The 22776-nt window shown below is 36.7% G+C and overlaps 1 protein-coding gene across 5 annotated transcripts in view; it reads left to right on the top strand.

The window, feature by feature from the left end:
* C7H8orf34 (chromosome 7 C8orf34 homolog) overlaps nt 1–22776 on the top strand; it is a 485474-nt gene that overhangs the window by 354007 nt on the left and 108691 nt on the right. For all 5 annotated transcript variants that reach the window (XM_034966203.4, XM_034966201.4, XM_034966200.4 and 2 more), the window contains one exon: nt 21567–21652. In XM_034966203.4, the coding sequence (XP_034822094.3) occupies nt 21567–21652 (86 nt within the window). The remainder of the gene's footprint in view (nt 1–21566; nt 21653–22776) is intronic.

Genomic DNA, 22776 nt, shown 5'->3' on the forward strand with positions numbered 1-22776 from the left:
AGAGAACCCAGAAATAAAGCCAAATACTTAAAGCCAACTGATCTTTGACAAAGCATACAAAACCATAAATTAGGGAAAGGACACCGTATTCAAAAAACGGTGCTGGGAAAACTGGCAAGCCACGTGTAGAAGAATGAAACTTGATCCCCATCTCTCACCTTATAAAAAAATCAACTCAAGATGGATAAAAGGCTTAAATCTAAGACCTAAAACCATAAAAATTCTAGAAGATGACATTGAAAAAACTCTTTGGGATATTGGCCTAGGCAAAGAATTCATGACTAAGACCCTAAAAGCAAATGCAAAGGAAACAAAAATAAATAAATAGGACCTAATTAAGCTAAAAAGCTTCTGTACACCAAAAGAAATAATCAACAGAGTAAATAGACAACCCACAGAATAGAGAAAATATTCACAAACTATGCATCTGACAAAGGACTAGTATCCAGAATCTACAAGGGACTCAAACAAATCAGCAAAAACAAAACAAAGCAAAACAAAAAAATAATAATTCCATCAAAAAGTGGGCAAAGGACAGGAATAGACATTTCTCAAAAGAAGATACACACTTGGGCAACAAACATGAAAAATGGTCAACATAACTAATCATCAGGGAAATGCAAATTAAAGCTATGATGGGACACCACCTTACTCCTGCAAGAATGGCCATATTTAAAAAGTCAAAAAACAATAGATGTTGGCATGGATGTGATGAAAAGGGAACAGTTACACTGCTGGCAGGAATGTAAATTACTATGGAAAATAGTATGGAGATTCCTTAAATAAGTAAAAGCAGATCCCAGCAATCCCACTACTGGGTATCTATTCAAAGGAAAATAAGTAATTATATGAAGAAGACACATACACTCACGTTTATTGCAGCACAATTCGCAATTGCAAAAATATGGAACCAACCTAAAAGCCCATCTACCAATGAATGGATAAAGAAAATATGGTATTGTGGAAGACAGTATGGCGATTCCTCAAGGATCTAGAACCAGAAATACCACTTGACCCAGCAATCCCATTACTGGGTATATACCCAAAGGAATATAAATCAGTATGTTATAAAGATACATGCGCACGTATGTTTATTGCAGCAATATTTACAATTGCAATTTACAATTGCAAAGACATGGAACCAACCCAAATGCTCGTTAATGATAGCCTGGATTAAGAAAACATGGTACATATACACCATGGAATACTATGCAGCCATAAAAAGGAATGAGATCATGTCCTTTGCAGGGACATAGATGAAGCTGGAAGCCATCATACTCAGCAAACTAACACAGGAGCAGAAAACCAAACACTGCATGTTCTCACTCATAAGTGGGAGCTGAACAACGAGAACGTGGACACAGAAAGGGGAACAACACATACCGGGGCCTGTTGGGGGATGAGGAGAGGGAAAGCATCAAGACAAATAGCTAATGCAGGTGGGGCTTAATACCTATGTGATGGGTTGATAGGTGCAGCAAACCATCATGACACACATTTACCTATGTAATGAACCTGCAAGTTCTGCACATGTATCCTGGAACTTAAAGTAAAATACAAAACGAAACAAAACAAACAACAAAAAAGAAAATGTGGTATAAATACACCATGAAATACTACTCAGCCATAAAAAGGAATGGAATAACGTCTTTTGCAGCCACTCAGATGGAGCTGGAGGTCATTGTTCTAAGTGAAATAACTCAGGAATGGAAAACCAAATACTCGATGTTCCCAATGTATGTGGGAGTTAAGCTATGAGGATTCAAAGACATACAGAGAGATATAATGGACTTTGTGGACTTGATGGAGGGGGAGTGTTGGGGAAGAATGCAGGTGGGTGAAGGATAAAAGACAACATATTGGATACAGTGTACACTGCTTTGGTGATGGGGGAAACTAAAATCTCAGAAATCACCACTGTAGAATTCATCCATGTAACCAAAAACTACTTGTACCCCAAAAGCAATTGAAATAAAAAAATTGAAAAATAACACTTAAAAAAAATTAAGTAGCAGAGCCAGCCTTTAACCCAGGTAATGTGGCCTCACAGCCCATGCTCTGAACTTCTCTGCAATATCGCCTTTCTGCAAGAAGCTCCCTGAAGTATGGTATATCATTCAACACACCAGAAATAACGTAAATGTTCATCATCAGTATAAATGAACTTACTTAATATAGAATACTATGCAATTTTTAAAAGGTGGGCCTCATCTTGTTGTGGTCCTGCCTCCCAAGAGGCATTTGGCAATAAATATATGAAAGAGAGAGAAAATAAGAACAAAGCTGGAGGCATTATGTTTCCTGACTGGTCTGTTTTGGGATCTATCTGCTTCCTTGAAGTTTCAGTTATCTCTAATCCTTACAAAAAAACTCTTCCAATTGGGTGCCTTCCCTAGTCTTATTTTGCAAATGAGAAGTGAGGTTTAGAGAGGCTAAGTAAGCTGCTTAAGGTCAAAAGCCTATCAGGTGCCACTGGTGGAAATTTAAACCCTGGCTTAGACTGACTTCAAAGCCCCAATTGCTACTGTGCAATGCTGCCTCCTAGTTTTAAAGTAGTCAAATTGCTGGTCTTATTTTGGAATTTGACATATTTTCCAAATTTATCATATTGCCTCATCCATTTTTTGGAATAAAGGACTGATATGGTGGGGTCAGGCCTGTTATAAGAAATTAAAAACGTGTTAGGCTATAAAAGTTCAAATGAAGCAAACAGATACATTTCTGCCTATATTATTGGAATGAAATAATTATCCTGTTTTTATAGTTTTTTTTATATGAGTGTTAGCGTTCAGATAATACAATGGACATTTGAAAACTATTGTAGGGGAGGCAACATTTCACCTCTACCTTCCTAGAATTTTTCAGCTCGACCTCAGAATTAAACTGGCATAAGAAAAATTAGCAGGAGAAAAGCATACAAATTTATTTAATATAAGTTTCACATATATGTCTTAGCCTGTTTGGGCTGCTGTAACAAAATATCTTAGACTGGGTAATTTGTAAATAACAGATATTTATTTCTTACTGTTCTGGAGGTTGGAGAGTCCAAAATCAAGGCGCCAGGAGATTCAATGTCTAGGGAGGGCCCATTTGTCATAGACAGCTTCTAGCAGAGTACTCACATGATGAATGGGGTCAACAGTTCCCTTCCACCTCTTCTATAAGGTCACTGAACTCATGTATGAGAGCTCTGCCCTCATGACATAATCACCTCATAAAGGCCCATTTCTTATTACTGTCAAAGTAGAGACTAAATTTCAGCATATAAATTTTGTCAGGGGGAAACATTCAGACCACAGCAAAATGAAATGGTAACCCTCATTAGGAAATGAAGACTCAAAGAAGTATCAAAACCTAAATGCTTTTACGTTAGCTTGAACAAGTAGAGGCAATTGTGAAAATATAACTTAACTATGTGGCAATGCTAAAGAAAGATGAGTTAACTTAACAAGGCCTGTTTGTATAGAACTCTCTCAGTCTCAAATTCCCAGCCTTGATAAGAAGAATGCTACTTTCCTTCTGGTCTAGGGAGAACATCTTCCATATGGAAGTTTTAACTCCTGCTTTCAGGAAGAAAGGGGGCCAGGTCAGTGTATCCTTTTTGCACCTGCTGGTTTCTTTTAAGTACTTTTAGCTCAAATTAATCTTTATACTAAAGTGACATATTTTGGAGTAGCACATTCTGCTACCCTTCTCAATGTAGTTCAGGCATACTTTGTTTTATTGACTTTGCTTTATTGAGCTGTGAAGATACTGCATTGTTTGCAAATTGAAGGTTTGTGTGAGCCCTGCTTGGAGCAAGTCTGTCTGTGCCATTTTTCCAACAGCATGTGCTCACTTCATGTCTCTGTGTCAGCATTTTTTAGTAATACAGTATTTGAATTAAGGTATGTACATTTTGGGGACATGATGCTATCGCACACTTAATAGACTACAGTATAGTATAAACATAACTTTTATACGCACTGGAAAACAATACAATTTTTGTGACTACCTTTATTGTGATTTTCGTTTTGTGATGGTCTGGAACAGAACCCACATTATCTACAAAATATTCCTATTAAACAAATGACTTCAAACTGATAAGTGAATTATTTAAATATCTTTTTTCTAACTATGTTTAAAGGTAAAATTGTTTAGTTGTTTTTGTGGAGTTCAAAGCATTATGAATTTTCAAAAATACATTGATTTTAGTTATCACTGTGGTTCATGTTAGGGAAAATAATCCTTGTTCATAATTTTTACTGAATTTATTCAAAGTTCAAATTCTATTTAGGTTTGTCCTCATAAGCATTAGCTTATCAAAAGAATATTTACTTGAAAGATAAAGGTGAGTCCTCCTTTTCTTTTTAATGGTAAATGTGTGCCTTTTTCTTATCCTTCCTAAACCAACATCAATGTCAAATGACTGTGTATTTTCTGAGCATACTTGGTTTTAGCAAAAATAATGGTAATAATATTTTGGGTTATAAGTTTGTGTTAAGAATTACATGAGACAAAGCTGAGCAACTCGGAATAAAATGTGAGGGGAGACTCTTTCTGTGAGTGGAGATTCAGAGAACAACTGATGTGACAAATATTAAATATTTGAGAGGAGGGTTATGTAGCAAAAAAGGCAAGAAACACTCATGTTTGCGATATGAGAAAGCCCGGGGATGATCCAGGTTTGTTGAAATTAGATCAGAGGGTAGGATAAGCTGGCAGATGATGAGTGGACTGTCCATCTGGAACGGCTGAATGGACAAAGAACAGAAGAGAAGGAACTACAAGGAGGCAGAGAAGATTTTCTTGGACACGTATACCGTCTTGTGTGAATGAATAGGAGATAGGTTCAGGATGACTGCTGAGTACAAAAATCAAACATGAGAAATAACTAGACTGTGGTATAGGGGAAAATTCATAATTCTTTCTTCAATAATAAGTTTTTTGTAACAATACCAAACTCTTGTATCACAAGACAGATTAACAGGAGAAAAACAGTCACAGTCATTTATGAACATGTATATTTCATATGTACATGGGAGATACCCAGGGAATGAGTAGTTCACAAAGAAGTGGCTTTGAATTCCAGCTTATATAGTGTCTTCAACAAAGAATGGTACATTTATTAGAAAAGTTATAACAAAAAAAGACTTCGAGTTTCTAAGGGAAAAAAACTTATGGAAAGGCAAATAAATGACAGGTAAAGGCTCATTAGTAAAACTTGTTAATATAGATTCCTCTGCATCATCTCCAGAAAATAAGGATCTAAAGTCTTTAGTGTTACCTTTGTTCTCTCTAGTAGAAGGAAGGCAGGATACCTTTTGTCTTTGTGTATCTGTCTTGCTTCTAGGCAAATAGAAGGAAGTCAGAGAGCTTTTCTGTATCTGCTGCTTCTTAACTGCCTTCAGTGTACAATCTTATATTTTGGGTGGCATATTCTGGTCCCCTACAGTGGGTTTTAGGGAGAAATTTTTACTTAGACTATAAAACTATCAGCATATGATTTAAAGATAAAGAGCTAACTAATTGAGCCAGACACCTAGAAAGAGATAAGGCAGAAACCTAGAGAGAGACTTTTTACCTAAAAACTTTACCTGAATAAATAAGCTAAATTTCTCCAAGTCAAAACGAATAATGACATGGTTTATGATAATTTCTTCATTTCCTGTAGTCTTAGATTTCCCCCAAATTTATGAATTGTCCTTCCTAAATTTCTGATCAAGGAATCTTGCTGTCTATCTTAACGATTAAGTACTTGCTGTTTTGAAGACGCATCAGTCTGTGAAGGAAGGCTGTGGGTCTCAGCATTAAAAGTACTGTTGGTAATGACTTGGGTAGGCATAGTGGAAAGTCACTAAGGGAGAATGCCTGGAAGACTTCTGTTGGTAGGGCCCAGTGGAAGTGATGCCATAGAAGGATTTAGTAGCCCTAAAGTCAAAACACATGTATGTGGATGCATTCTGATTTTACTACTTACTAGGTATATAACTTGGGGACAATTTCTTAACCTTCCTTAATCTCAGCTTTTCTAAAATCTGAAAATTGTTCTCGTGAAAAGTAAGTGAAATAGATTTGAAAGTTTCTTGTGCATGAGAGGAATATCAGGTGGAATAAAAGCAAAAGACTTTCCTGGAGTAGGAAAAGGCAAGCAGTGTTTTGCACAGAGAATTCAATTATGCTGAAGACTAAAAATAAATGCATAGGTACTGGTTTGATACCCAAAACGTATTTTCATACTGCATTGCTTTGTTTTGATAAATGACCCAATAAAATGACATTTCCATCTAACCAGTTGAGCCTGTGAAAACAAGTACAGCACAATGGTTAAGAATTTGAGTTTCAGCATCTAACAGTGACCCAGTTCTGCCACTTCCTAGCTTAGGGTCCTTGGACAGGTTGTTTAATCCTTCAGCGTCTGGTACAAAGTAAGCCCTGGATGTGTTGCAGCTCCCATCTGTTGTGGATGGCTTTTAGTAATAAATTAAGAATGAGGTGCAAACAGGAAAGGGGTACCACAAAAAGGGTGGAGGAATATTGCAATGTGCCAGTTGCTATTTTCTTTTCAAATGAATAATCTTCCTCAGTATAAGCAATATCCCCAAATACCTACTTATTTGCTACTTGGATGCTCCGAAAAATATAACTTTTATAAGGCCCTTTCTCTAAGCACCTCTTATTAGGATTTTTATGGAATGTTTTCTAAGGGCTATACTTTTAAAAATAGGAGGGCGATTGATCCAGGAAATTAATTATCCAGGAAAACAAGCTGCCTTCAAAAATCCTAGGAAAATGGAACAAATAGGCCTTAAGTGCATCTGGCTTCCCTATGCCCCCCTTGGGAATATTTTTTAAAAAGTGTTTGACAGAATGACACACAATAAAAACACATTATTTAGTGATTTGGGAAATGATGACAATTTGGTTGAAAAAGAGTGTTTGCTTTATATGCTACTTCTATAGATAAAATAATCATAGAAATTGCCATGACAGAAAAGTCTAAGTTCCTCAGTTTTGTGTTTTTCTATAAATATCAAGAATATAAATTATGAAGTAAAAAAAAGATACAATTTTTGAAAATGTCCTAATATCTATTCTTGCTTAAAAACCTTTCTAACAATTTAACAGCAATAGCACTGTTAGAGTTTATTTTGTTGTCACAATAAGAAAATGTTGATTTAAATACTTTTCCTATTTGTTTTCTCATTTTTATTTCCCTATTGTCATAAATGAGATATATTATGTAATAAATAGGAACGAATAGTGAAAGCTTATATTTCACTTTTTTATCCACATCTGGGGGCTTCTTAGTTATTCATTTGTTTAACATTCTGGATCTCCCTGGTTCACTTTTTAGTAAAATTGGAATTTCCATTACTTTTAATTACTTGCTATGGTAATTACCCTTATAATTTGATCACAGTGCCTAAATGGCGAGCATAAGCCCTAGCAAACATAAGATTTTATTTATTTTATTTTTATTTATTTTATTTGTTATTAACATATTTCAGTATGATGTCCAAATACCAATAACGGAAGCAATTTAATATTGGATCATTCAAAAAACGATTTACTATCCAAATTTATATTTATTTCACAGGGTTATGTTAAACACAAAGTTAAACAAGCCAAGTTTCCTGCCATACAACAAACTTAATATCTAGAAAATATATTAAGCTCACAGGCAGGTAATGCTAAAGTAAGAATTACTCAATTAGCAACTGTTTATTCCTTTTTTTTTTTTTTTTGAGATGGAGTTTCTTTCTTGTTGCCCAAGCTGGAGTGCAATGGCGTGATCTCAACTCACTGCAACCTCTGCCTCCTGGATTCAACCGATTCTCCTGCCTCAACCTACCCGAGTAGCTGGGATTACAGGAACCCGCCACCACGTCTGGCTAAATTTTTGTATTTTTAGTAGAGACAGGGTTTCACCTTGTTGGCCAGGCTGGTCTTGAACCTCTGACCTCAAGTGATCCACCCACCTTGGCATCCAAAAGTGCTGGGATTACAGGCATGGGCCACCCCACCCAGCCTGTTTATTCCTTTTTATAAGTACATCTTCAATGCTACATTAAAACACAGGGGAAAAGGAGAACAAATTAACTTTGTATGCTTAAATTTCTGACATTCTACTCTGGGCTACTGAAATACAGAGAGTGTTACATAGAACCATGCATTTGGAAAATAGGTACAGATTTCGTGGTAATATTGTTGCTCTGTATTCTGAAATCAGAATTATCACACTTTTAACACACCCAATCTCATCTGATCTTGGAAGCTAAGCAAGGTTGAACCTGTTTAGTACTTGGATGGGAGAATTATCATATGTCTCATGAGCTTGGGAGACACACTTTGCACTGAATCCAGTGTAATTTCCTTTGTACTTTTTTCTGTCATCTATATAATCTATCTATCTGTCTATCTATCTATCATCTATCCATCCATTTATTCATTCATTAATCTATCGTGTGTTTTGATTGTTTTCCAAAAGTAAAAGAAAAATATATGTTGTTTTGCTGCTTGCTCTTTCAGTTAATTTGTTGTGACTCATCTGGCACATCAATATATATTTACCTGCATTGTCTTTTCTCATTGTTTAAGACACTATTATAGGCTGGGCCTGGTGGCTCACACCTGTATTCCCAGCTACCAAAAGGCTGAGGTTAGGGGATCACCTGATCCCAAGAGGTCAGGACTTCAATGAGCGGTGATTGTGCAACTATACTTGAGCCTGTGTGACAGTGAGATCCTGTCTCAAGGGAAGAAAAAAAAGACACTAATATGTATATATACTTTATGTTATATATAGTAAAATATATAATAAATATATAATAAAATACTGTTCATATAATAAATATGAACAGTAAAGGACTGGTAATAAAAAATAGGGACTATATATATATCATACAATCAAAACACATAATAGATTATATTATATATTGATTATATAGATAGATTATATATATAGATTATAGATTATATAGAGAGATTATATATAACTAGATTTTATATATACATAGTCTCTATTTTTTTATTACCAGTCCTTTACTGTTCATATTTAGTTTGTTCCTTAAACAACACAGTACTGAGCATTTTTCTGACACTGCTAAATTTTCTACTTCAGATAAATTCCTCAAAAGGAATTGATGATTCAGAAGAGATACAAAATCTAATGAATCAATATCTATATATAAGTTTATATCTATAGTGATAGCCAAATTACGCTTTTAAAGTGTGGTACATATTCTCTTCCATCACCATTTCACAAGCACTCATCTGTCCCCAAATCATGTTTTTAAATCTTTACCAAGCTGCTACATAAAAAAGTTCTACATCATTTACTTTTTCTCAAAATGTTCTTAGCTGTAATTGCTTTGCTTCACTTTTTACTAAAATTAGTTATAATTTCCTTTAGCTATAATTGATTTGCTTTAATATAATTTAGTACTATGTAATTTCACTAATAGAAATCCATTACAATTAACGACCTCACTGCTATTTAATCTCTTTTCCCCTCTAATTTTGATTTTCCTAGTATTAATATTAATAATGGCTAAACTTTATTTTGCATTGTCTTTGTTTCAACTCTACTCCTATGACAGATTAATTACTTTGCATTTTCATGCGTATTTTTCTCCATCCTTTAACTTTTAACTTTTTTTTATAACTCTGTGCTAGATACCTCTTTTAGTCACTATATGGTAGATTTTTGTCCCACACTGCATATTAAATAAGCAAATGACCTAATTTATTTTTATATCGGGTATATTTTGTAAATTGCTAGTCATTTTTGGTACTTTAATATTTCTTGATATTTCCTTTTATTTGCTGTATTTCTTCTTATAATTTGTAAGCTATATAGCTTATTTTCACAGATAGTTATTGTTACACTAATGAGAATATATTCAAGTTTACCTTTATTGAATTATCAGACGCAGTATCTCTTACTTCTGTAAGATATAGGAATTGGTGTACCTAGACTCCTCGCAGCTTCCTCCCACTACTTTCAGGATTTTTGCAGTTTAGTATTGCTAAATGACTATTGAATTGTTTTCCCCTCATGTGTCTTCTCTGCGTAGAATCTTAGTGTGAGCATTCTGATCTTTAACCATAGTTGTTAGAATGATAGACTTAGTCTTATTTTTATTACTCAAATGACCTCAATACTTGCTAGTCATCCCTAATGTTATGCTTGCTTATGAATGAGTTTTGCATTTTGATTCTTTCTCTTTGGGCCACCACAGGGAAGGTTTTAGTAAGGCAGATGGAGGATGTAGAATTTTGAACTAATTTCCTGAGTACAGTATTGGAGCTACTGATTTCCTGACTCTTGGCAGAGTGAGTATCTCCTAGTGAAGCAGTTCCCAGCCCATGGACTGCTCTCACTGCTCCAGATTAGGGGAACTTTCATCCAATTCAGGAAAGTGATCCCTGCATGGCATGATCCTAAACCTTCACAGAGAAATGAGTTATAAAATTCCCCCTCGGGGGAGCCTTTCTGTTTGTTGGTGTTGCACGACAGCTCACTTTCCTTAGGCTGCAACCTCAGGACACAGTTGTTTTAGAACTCTACGGGAATCTCAGATTTTTCCTGTCTTCTGTTCCCCATCCTTCCTAGTTAGAAAGAACTCTGGGGTTTTCCGGAGTTCCTTTATTTACTCTTCAAAACAATGTACAACTTTCTAAAGAAGGTTGCTATGAGGCTACCCCGATTCATTTCTTCTTGCTGGTTCCATGTCTAGTAGCAATTGCTCAATGTTTGTGATACTGTATATCACTGGTGACATCCCAATTGCCATTTGTGGACAGATAAAACCCTACTAAAATGTTACCTTTCTCTGGTACAAAGTAATATTACTTTGGAATGTTCAGTATACTTGAACATTTCAGTATACCTTCTAATTTTACTAGTTATCACAATTTATTTTTAAGTATTCTAAATCTTATCAAAAGGAAAAAGCAAAGAAGGGAACTTAAACCGTCTTACCAAGGCAGCAAAACCTACTGTCACTTTCAATGTTATATCACAGAAAAGCCTGGAAGTGCTGAGTTTGCTTTTAGCCACCAGAGAGAAGGAGAGAGGCTGGCTATATACAAAAGAAGTCAGCTATCTAACAGATGCTTCCAAGGAATATACAGAAGAGGGGCTGGTTTTTCACCACGTACATATGTGAGGCAGCCTTCAGTTTCAGCACCATAAAGGGATCTATGATTAAAAGAAGAAATAAGGTTTTGGCGATTTTTCAAAAGGATGTTTTAGCTTCCCACACAATCCCATTTTTCAACCTGCTAGAAATCAGTGCTTTAAAAAGATTCCTTACAGCTGCTGAACTTGATGTCTGCTGACCAAGCAATTCTCTGTTAGGCTAAGTATGCAGGATCCTGGGCTCAAGTGGAGTCACACTCAGATTTTGAGCCTCATATTTGGGAAGAAAATTTAGTGTTCAGCAAAAATTCAATACCCAGCAAGTTAGAGAAAGAAAAACACCAGCATCCCCTGGTAGAGTCTTCCCCATTTTTGAAATTCTGGGCATGTTGCAATACAACTACCACAATGAGGATGGATGGGAAGGGAAAGGCCTCCTTCCATAGCTATAAAGCTGTAAAGATTAGGCACCACGGAAGGCAATAAACCCTGTCAGCAATATCAGTATCATCTGGAAACTTACTAGAAACACAAATTCTTGGGCTCTACTTCAGACCTTCTGAATCAGAAAGTCTATGATGGAGCCCAGCAATCTGTGTTCTAGAAGTCCTGTTGGAGATTTCAAGGTGTCTTAAATTTGAGAACCACCGAGAGTCCACAGAGGCCTTAACTGCCTATGTCCATTTAGATTGGTTTTTTAAAAGGTTGGCTCTAGGAATAAAAGCAGGCTGAAAGCACACTCACACTTCACCAGATCCTTTTATAGACATGAAACCCTGTTAAAAATGAACATGAATAATTGTTCTGAACGAAGTGTGCTGATTCCAATGCCCAGGGCTGCCTCTAGCTCAGATATTCCGTTTGGCTGCTTTCTCCTGGAGTTTCCTTAGCTCCAGAGCATGCTGGCCATATGAACATAATCCTTTCTTTTGGCTGCCTCAGGTTTCAGGGAGATTGGAATGTCCCCAGGGTTGTCCTTTGTGCACATAATAATCTGGCCAAGGTATGTGAGTCAGAGGCCCACATTCTGGTCATATCTGCCTGGAAAATCTGGTTTTGTCGTGAATCAATCCTGCTCCAGACTTCATCTTCTCTACCTTATTTAGTGTTGACATTTTTACATTTGAGTTGAGGTAAAGCAGAAGAGACCAAACACAAAACATATCTATTCTCCAAGTGTTCTTTCTCTAGATTTGTTTTTAAAATTCTTAAGCCTCTGCCAGGAAAGTAATTAGCAGTCCAGATAAGACAGCACCTATGCCAACTACATGTCTGCCACCATGCATATATAAAAGGAACTATAAATTTGATTAGAAAGTTACAGATAGTTTGCAGGCCCATATCTCACTTTCAGGAGATAGGAAGTTACAAGGAAAATTTAACAGGAAAGAGGATGGTTTCTATCTCTATGTCACCATTAATCATTATACTTTAGAGGCAAATGTTCAGAGGTTCTTGTGAATGAGAGAGAATTGAAGAAGCAGAATGTAAGGGCAGTCCTCTGCTATTCTACTTCATTCTACTATCATCTTCATGCATTGCTACTTATCCTCCTGTGTGACATCAATAGCAAGAATCAAGCCACAGCAAGAGTGCCTACCGACAAATACCAAAAACCCAAAAACAAACAAGCAAACAAACTAGAAAAGAATATACTAAAATAAGAAAGGAAATCTAGGTAGTGTTGGAAATTTTTCTTGGAAAAGAAGATTTGGGGAGGTAGAGCTGTGTCTGGGATGCAGGGATATCCGGGAGGGATCTGAGAGATGGTGTGAAAGGGCCAGAATCAAGGTAAGCAGATTGCTCACCAAGGTGTCAGGTTGGAATGATCAAGGATGAAAGCGAAGAGCGAGATGGAGTTAAATGGGTTCGGCAAAGAGAATGGGAGGAAGAACATGCTGAAGAACTGGGACTTGGGGAGGATGGAGGCAAGGTTGTGTAGGGCAGCAGTGACTTTTTTTTCTGGGGTAAAAGGGAACCATTCAAATGCTGAGGGAATTCAGATAGACAGCATTTGAATTAGACAGTTATTCTGGGGACCACAAGTGTAAATTAATGTGCAAGGCCCTGATGTTGTGGACAGTATCAGACCTTGGTGTCTGGCTTCAGGAAGCCTGCAAAGTAATTGGGGAGATCATGCAAATGCAAGTGGTCTCATGCCAAATTACAGGCTCAGGGCTTGAGGCAGAGCACTGCCTTTGAAAGTCCCCCATAAATTTTTGATGTTGGTGACAGTTTTGACTTTTTTAAGACTTCAAAATTGAGTGAGTGACAATAAGTTGTTAGAATTTCCCTCAAAAAAATAAATCTGGAGAAACATACTGGAATTCTAAAAATGGAAATTTAACATTTTGAAAGAGACTTAGAAGTAACTGGATGAATGTTGTTATGAAAGAGGCTTTGTGAATTAAAAGCAGACTTTAGACGAGAAAGATAGGTTAATTTTCTAACCCTTTGAAGCAAATGGCTCAAAATCTCTTAAAACCAAAACCGTTTAATGTGGTTCCCCTGATCTAATTGAAATTTATCAGGATCTACTATTTATTTTGCAGTGAAATATAATATCATAATATTCTAAGTAGCTGGATTAAATAGTAATATATCATATTCTAAAGTTCTTTGTAAAAATTTTGGAATCCAGGGAAGGCAAAACTCTCCCCACCACTTCAAACAGCCTGTTCGATATCTTCACACAGATTTCCACCTACCTCTCTACACCTCTACCTACCTGTCTAAAATGCATTTTATTGATTTATTTATTTATTTTTAGCTTAAAGAGATCTCAATTATCTTCATTGCGATTCTAGAATCAGCTAATACTTTATTCCATAAAGTAAAATAAATGTTCCTTGAAATGCATTTTAAACTTACCATATCCCAAACAAAATTCCACTTAATCCCTACCAAATTTCTCTGTTTTCCTTATTTTGCTAAATGACAACAGGACTAGTTCTGTTGCTCAGGTCAGAAATATTTACATTTTTTTTTCCCTGCTCTTTCACCCCCGAAGTCTAATTAAGCCAGTCCATTTCTGAGCACCTCCAGCCCTTTTGTTGACCACACTCATCTTTCACTATGATTGGTGCAAGAGCCCCTAAAGTGTCTCCTGGCTCCTATGCTTGCTCCTACAGTCTATTATCAATACAGCAGGTTAAAGCAAAAGTCCCATCATGTCACTTCTATGTTTCAAAACTCTCCAGTGGCTTCCCATTGTCATCAGAAGACTAGATTATTCATCATCAAATGTTGCAGCTACCACGCTGATGGCATATTCTCCCATTCCTCCCCTCATTCAAGCCACTCCGGTCATTGGCCTCCATATATTTTTCTTTGCTATTCCCACTTCCTGTAATGCTCTTTCCCAGAGGTCTAAGTCACTTAATCCCTCACTTCTTCAAGTTTAGGCTCACAGATCACCTTCAGGGAAGGCCTTCCCCAGACACACACTATGAAGTTGTACACTGCCCCTCCCCCAGACCCTCCTTATATGTCTTCTGTGCTTTACATTTCCTTCCTTTAATTTTAACTAGATTTCTTATGAACATCTGATTCTGTATATTTTACTTGTTTGTTCATCATCTCCAGTTGGCATAATGTAATCTCCATGAGAATGGAAGCTGGCCAGCTTTACCTATTACTCTCTCCTTAGCACCTGAAACAGCTCCAGCCACCATGGGCACTCTCCATAGATACTCCTTACTCCGTGCTTCTGCTCTTCTCTTGCTGGATTATCGCAAAAGCTCCCCAAATACCCTCCTAGATTTTACCAATCCAAAGATGAATATTATGTTTTTAGTAGTGCATTTACCCTATGAGGCATATGAATGAAAACTTTCAAAGCTTCCTGCTACATGAAGTTTAGTTCCTCTTGTTTGATTTGCAAGACTGCATCTGAATTTATCTTACCTATCTAGATATATTGTTTGTTACTTGCAACGTATTCAATTCTTATTCAATTCAAAAAAACATTTGACAAATGTCTACTCTTTAGTTAGATACTGTTTTCTTCCAGAAAGTATTCAGGGAAGATTAAAAATATTTTATGTATGTGTATGAGTGTGTGTGCTTTTCCATGATAATATACGGAAGGATGACTGCCCATGAACCTGAAATCTGAATGCCATTCCAGTCCAACATGAAAAAATTGTTAATTTGCTTATTTAAATCTTCTCTCATCCATTACATGGTTTAACTGAATGGACATTCGACATCAGGGAATTTTTTAAGGGAATTATATCACCTTATTGGGTGTTTTGGTTTTTTAAAGTATAAAAAATAGCACAAATCACCATCCATTCTCTTACTGTTTATATTATTTAAAACTCCCTCCTCATTATGGATTTGGCTATTGTGAGTGTATCTTTACTGATCCTTTTAGCCCAGTAATTGGCTGCTACTTGGTCCTATTTTCAGTCTCCTTGCTTTTTCTTACAGAGTGAAACATCAGGATCAGTTGGATCTCATAACATCACCAAGCAAGCAAAATTGTAACTACTGCTATCGCAACCAATCCCCTTAATGAACTCTGACCTCTTTTCTCTTGACTAGTCCATCTTCCTTAAGTCTATTTTGTAAGTGCCAGAGACTTTTCAGCAACATTTATTTAACAAATATTTATTGATCACGCACATGTACTAGATACTATCATAGGCTCTGTGATAGGTACAATAATCTCTGTGGATACAAACTTTCATTGCCTCATTCACTGTTAAGACTAAGTCAATAGAAGGTGATTAATGACACAAACCTTGGAACAGAATGTACTAATATTTATAACAGCATTTCCTGTAGCAAGATCTCACTGGCCAGTATAAAATCAAATCTCAGTCAGTTATTTGAAATTCAATCACATTTACTATCTTTATCAGCCCCACTTGTATCCCACTTCAAATACTCTCTGCCTCACCTCTTCTTGACAACTATTTCTTCCCATGCTTCAAGCTGGGACAAGCAACTTTGTGCAAATGCAAAGTTCAGCATTTTGCCTCATCCAGGTTTCTTTCAGATCTTATTTCCTGCCCCAGGATGGCCAATGGGAATCATTCAATACACATGTATGTGCAACTCAAATGCTCAGGGATTTTAGTGCCCAAGGCCCACCCTTGACCAGGAGCCTATGAATAAATGCTTTGTCCTTTCATTCTTCAGTGGACACACCTCATTAGGCTCCTCAAAAATTCTTGTGGGGTTGAGCAACAGCCACCTGTCCAGGGTTGGCTCAATGACTCATGCTGTGTTGCCTTTCCTCCTTTCATGTTTTATACTCACGTCCCTCACTCCTGACTCCCGGGTCAAACAACCACTCACACATAAGCCTCTGCCTCACACCCTGCATTAGGGAGGACAAGGCTAAGAGCTACTTAACCTTAACTATATGCAGCATGATTTTTACCACTTTTCAAGGGAATATAATTATAAGTATACTATAGTATTCTATACAAAATCCCCAATATAGGGCTGGGCCATATTTTCTTTTCTTTATCTCCAAGATGAAATAATCACTAAGAAGTACCTTAAGAAATCTCTTTTAGAGTTTAAAATATACCAAGCTCTATCTAAGCTAGACTTTAATTACATAAAAATAGGAAAAACAAAATCCTTTCCTTTAAGACACTTGCAGTGTTTTGGCAAACACAGACATCTACATAAATAATTCAGTCACAGTTGAAGTAAGAGCTATGGTAAAGATTTGCACAGGTGCTAAGACTTTTGGAAGAAAACCTTCAGAAAAGAGGAGAATCTAGAAGGAAAAGCTAGAAATAAGCCAAATAGTAAAATGCAGAGGGATGGCGTGGTGGGGAGGGGTAGATATATTCTGCCAGAGGTAATAGTATAATGACACAGAGGCTTAATAACAAAACACCTGAAAAAAGCAAAAGCGGTTTGGAGTTTATGGAGTATAAAATCCATGGTGGAGGATCCAAGAGGATGAATTTGCAGACCCAGGTAGGGATTACGCAATGTAGAGACTCAAATGACTTACGAAGGAAGCCATAACTCATCTTGTAGGTAATGAGAAGCCAATAAAAATGGTAGTTCTAAAATCCTTGTGAGTCAAGGATTATTTTGAGAAGCTGGCTAAAATTACTATCTCTCTCTCCAAAAAAGATCACATCCACCCACAACTCTTCATTCCACCCACTGTGAATTGTTGTGATTATATACTCATGTTAAGACTGCTTACTCACAAATCTAGCCATACTATTCTCATACTTTATTTTAGAGCAAGAGGTCTTGACATTATACTCCTAAAATATTGAGAGCAACATGAGTATACTTATGTCTTAATATGAGTATAATGTTAACATGAATATAATGTGAAGAACTCTTGCTCTAAAATATTTAAAGCATGAGAAAAATATGGCTGGATTTGTGTTTTGAACATTCTGATAGCCTTATGGAAAAGGGGTTTCTAAGTATGGCTGTCTGTAAGGAAACTACACAATAATCCAGACAAATCAAGATGAGAAATCACACTATGGTGGTACTATAAAGAAGTGATAGATTCGAGACATTTCTTTAAGAAGTAGATTCAGCAAGACAGATTGGTTAGGCATGTACAATGAGAGGCAGAGTGATTCGGAAGATGAGTTTGCTTTTGGACATGTTGCCTTTGAGGTGCTTATCTTGCATACAAGTAATATGTCCTATAAGAATTTGGGTACACCAATCTTGAGCTGATGGTTTAAGATAAAGGTTTAAAATATCTCAACCTATATGAACTTAATAAAACTATCAAAGTGGTTGAGATGATTCAGGGGGATGATTAGAATGGGAAAAGGAGGGCCTTGGATAGAGCTGAGGGAAAATATAATATTTATGGGTTTACAAAGAGAGAAAGCCTTTAAAAGAGACTGAGAAATGGTAGTCAGATATGCAGGAGAGAGAAGGGCCACAGAAGAAAAGCAATGACAGCCTTAAGAACAAATAGATGTTAACGCAAGGTCAAATAAAGACAACAGATGCAAATTTCCCATTGTGCAAGGCAATTAGGAGGTCAGACAGTCAGCATAAGCTGTTTTCTCAGTGGTAGAGGCAGAAACCAAATTAAAACAGGTTGAGGAGTAGGAGTGAATAAAAACTGTGGACGTAAAGTCATTGAATGAAGAATATGGGAGTTTGGCTCAAAGAAGATTGAACATGAAAAGGAAACAGCTAGTTATTTTATATAATTAAGGGAGGTATTTAATTTTTGTGGGTTTTTTTTTAAGACTGAAAGAGAAGTGAGCTTGTTCATATGCTGTGGGAAATGATAGTGGGAAAAAAAACCAGAAAAAATACTGGTTGGGGGGTGATAGTGGATAAAATAGGTTGATGAGACATTGAGATCCAAATCTTTCCAGCATAATGGATAGTCTCAGCCTTACACAGGAGACAGGGCCTCTTGCGCTCTGCGCGTTGGAAAGATAGTGAATACAGATTAGGGTGAAAATAATTCTGGAGGTGGTGTGTGAGGGCAAGATGAGGTCTGTACTCCTGATTACATAATTGTTCTGGGTGAGATTTTTGAAAATACTTTGAAAGGAATGGAAAAAAGAAAAACAATCAAGAAGTTCAAGTTTAAAGTTAGAGACCACTGATTTATAGTCACCAATCCTAGAATGATGATTTTCTCGATTATTGTTCAGTGGCACATGTGCAGGAAAATGGTGGGTTAATATAGGTTTGGAGTCTGCCTTTGCAGGAGTGACAGAGGACAGGGGTGCAGAGGAGCTGAGACAATGAGTCCCAACTGAGCAGGGAAGGCAGGGAAGCAGGAGGGGACACTCCCTTATACCTAGGAGAAAGAAGAGGGAAATGGAGATTTGTTAATATTTGGTTGCATAGAAAGTGTTAAGGAGAGTGACTCTGAAAGAGCCTGAAGGAGGTGAATTTGTTTTCGGAGACAGGGAAGCAGGAGGGGACACTCCCTGATACCTAGGAGAAAGAAGAGGGAAATGGAGATTTGTTAATATTTGGTTGCGTAGAAAGTGTTAAGGAGAGTGACACTGTGAAAGAGCCTGAAGGAGGTGAATTTGTTTTTGGAGACCAGAACACTGGACTTACAGATTTCTGCCATGAAACAATTCCAAGTTGTCTGTCCTTGGGTTAAGGAAGGTGAAGTGGAAGGGAAGATCTCCAAATGTGAGGAGGTCAAGGGACTTTAAGATTAGTAGGTAGATACACATGAATATCAAAATCACTCAGGATAAAAATGACACTTGAGTTGAAGAAGAAAATTCTGAGCCTGATCCAAGTTGTTGCAGGCAGAGAGAAGAAAGTTATATATAATCCTGTGCTATCTCAGTTTGGTGGGTCAGGCAGCCTCCCTGGGAGAGGAGGTCCTGGAAGACCCTTAGAGAAAAGGGATGTGATATTCTTAGGTGAGACTTTCCAATATGAAAAGGAAGAGCAGCCAACATTCTGTTTAGGGGCTGAAAATATAAGGGAGTCTGTTTAATATGGAAAAGGAGTTTTAGAAAGCAAAGCAAAAAGCTTTGGGAGTAGGAGTAAAACTCTTATGGTAAAAAAACAAAAAGCAATTTAACTTTTATTTAGACTGTATTTCCCGGACTTGCCCATACACCCCTTGTTTGCATAGCACCCATTAACCTCTTACAGAAGTGGTGCTGTGTGGGTTACAGCTTGGGAAACATTGGCAGAGTACTCGAGGATGGCAGGACTGTGAAGCATTCCGCAATGGAATTGGTGCCAAGTCACAGTAAACTCAGCTCTTAAGGTATCTGGAGGGCACTGTGTGGACAAGGACGAGCCAGCTGCAAGGCCACCCAATTTGTTGCGTTTTTAATCCATAGCCATTGGTCTCTTCAACTGAGCTATATTAAAGCCTATCAGGAACAGTTATAATTTCTTTGCATCTCTATGACATTTGGCTTATGCTTGAGCATATTAATAAGTGCTAAATAAATATTTTGTTTTATTGATGCATACAACAAGCAAACAAAAATTACAGCACTATTTTTAGATCTTGCTTCTTTCTGTCTTTGTTGGAGATTTATTTTCTTTTTAGGATTAAAAAAAATTTACTTTTTTTTAGAGACAGGGGCTCACTCTGTCACCCCAGTTGGAGTGCAGTGGCGTGATCATGGCTCACTGCAGACTCGAACTCCTGGCCTCAAGTGATCCACCTGCCTTAGCCTCCCGAAGTGCTGAGATTACAGGAGTGAGCCACCACACCTGACCTAGGGTTTTAACTTAATGTTAAATATCCCAATGTGTTGGAGCTCATTGTGAATTTTCAATAATAATTTTTACTTATACTTTTAAATATTTAATGCACCTCTGTACCTTCTCTCTTTGATATGATTTTGATAGAATGGTCCTGGACAAAGAGAGCTCAAAACAGAATATTTGATATTGCTGAATATTAAAATTGTTTATCCAAAGTGAATACAATAAAAAGGAAATAGTAGAGAATATTTGAAAAATATGTAGCTAATTTATTTATTTAAAAGTGGTCTTTTTCCCAAGAAAAAATTTAAAAAATTAATTAAAAGTACAAAACCACACAAAGCTTAGCAAAAAATGTTACAAGTTTCAGGAAATTCCCCTTGAGAATTCTTTAATTTTCTTATACAATACAGTAAATGTGATTTCATATACAGAAGGTAATAAGTAATTATAAATGTATAATAGAGGGATGTGCAGAATTTAATATTATAAAAATTATGGTGCACATATAATTTACATTGTTTGTAATTATACAAAAGATCAAGAGATATGCATATATGCTTGAATTTGTAAAAGTCAAAAAGCAAATTATATGAGATTCTGCTGTGGTATATAAAAGCAAAGACATAAAATGGCTGAGAATTATAACATTTATAAAAATTACAACTTATATAACAGTATAACATTTGAACCCAGTATAGTTATAAATTATGCCTGTATTTATTGTTCTCTCCTGAGGAAGGCTCAGTGTCTATGAGAAGTCTGGGCAGTCATACATTAGGAAACTTTACCTCCACTGCTGAGACATATCTCGACCCACAGGCCTTGAAGCTTAGGTTGGTTGATTTGGAAGATTGTGTTTGATAAACCTCAGTGGAATCAGGAAAACCCTTTTATGACTCCCAGACCCTGATGTTAGGTGAGCACACTATGTTGGCCTCTTGTTTTCCTTCCACTCAATTCCCCTTTGGTGATTAAGTGAAAATACGTGCTTCTAAACCTTTCTACAGTCAGTCTGAGAAGAAAAGCAGATTCTACCTAGATAAATCCTGGTATGTATGTAACAGGAAGTATAGAAGACTTTTCCTTAATGGTTAGAACAGCAAAAATCCTATATTAAAATGGCTTTAGTGAACTTGTATTTCTATTTTGAACATGCATATCTGAGTTTAGAGTCTAGAAGTTCACAGCCATGTCCCCCATGGTGCATAGTTCACATTTCACAATTTAACATTATGAGATGTTTCAATGATCATTTTTAATTATTTAGGCTTCAAGGAGACAATCTGGAAGAAAGGACAGAAGAGTCACTACCAATACTCCATTCTCCAGATGAAAAAATCCCAGATTCATTCGGTAAGTTTTAAGTCCAACAATATTTATTGCAGTTCTAGTGGCACTTAAAGATTAAAGAAGTAAAGGAAAAAAACTAAACCAAACATCTTACCTTGCATGAATTCACTGCAGCTGCACGTCACATATCTACCGCTGGCACACTCCTTGGGGCTGTTTGTGTCAGGATAAGAGCACATGAGAGAAGGAATGGAGAAGTGTGGATTCTGAGGAGTAATCTCTTTAGGCCTGTTCTGTTTAAGGTCCAAACAGATCAACTATAAGTTGGCTACTCCCTAAATTATGTCACTAATTCAAACTTGTCTTTAGAAACCCACATTGTCAGCTGGATTTCTAGAAAATGGAACTGTTTCTTTGCTCCTTGTCACTTGCTATACGTGCTGCTCCCATTCTCACGTCATTGATCCAGTCATTCTTCTTGGGCAGAAATGTCAATATCATACTTGACAATATCATACTCCCTCTCTCCCAGCCCTGTATTAAATTGGTCTCCAATTATGTCAATGTCACTTCAGAATTTCCTCCCTGAGTCAGCCTCTTTTGTATTTGCCCTAATACTGCCTGGTCTATGTGTTTTCCCTCTTTCTCCATCAACTCCCTTCTTGGCCCTCCTCGGACTATCTCATCCCTCTTTGGTTCATTGTTTTTCTGAAAATAAAGCTGCTTATTTCATTTTCATTTTCTATAATACAAAATGGAAATTCCTTAACTTAGCAAACAAACTTAATATCAGAGCAATTCAAAATGTTTGTTGTATATGTAAATAACTACAGATAATGCCACTCCAATGCCATCTAAGGTACATCACGTCTTCATCAGTCAGCATAATAGCAAAACACAGTCCATACATTCAACCTGGATAGTTAGAAGATAAACTATAGGAAAGTATTTTTCTTACACCTGGATTGAGAAGGACATCTTCAACAGGAAAAAAACATCTCCAGCCATAAAAGAAATAATTGAAACATTCAGCTGTAGAAAATTAGAAACTCCTGTTTATCAAAAGATGCCCAAAGAAGCTCAGGATTAAGATGGTGGACAGGAGGCAGGACTAGATTGCGGCTCCCACTCGGACAGACAGAGCAGTATGTGGAAACTCACATCGTGAACTTTTGCTCCAAGAACTA

This window comes from Pan paniscus, chromosome 7 (assembly GCF_029289425.2).
Source record: "Pan paniscus chromosome 7, NHGRI_mPanPan1-v2.0_pri, whole genome shotgun sequence".
Classification (NCBI taxonomy): domain Eukaryota; kingdom Metazoa; phylum Chordata; class Mammalia; order Primates; family Hominidae; genus Pan; species Pan paniscus.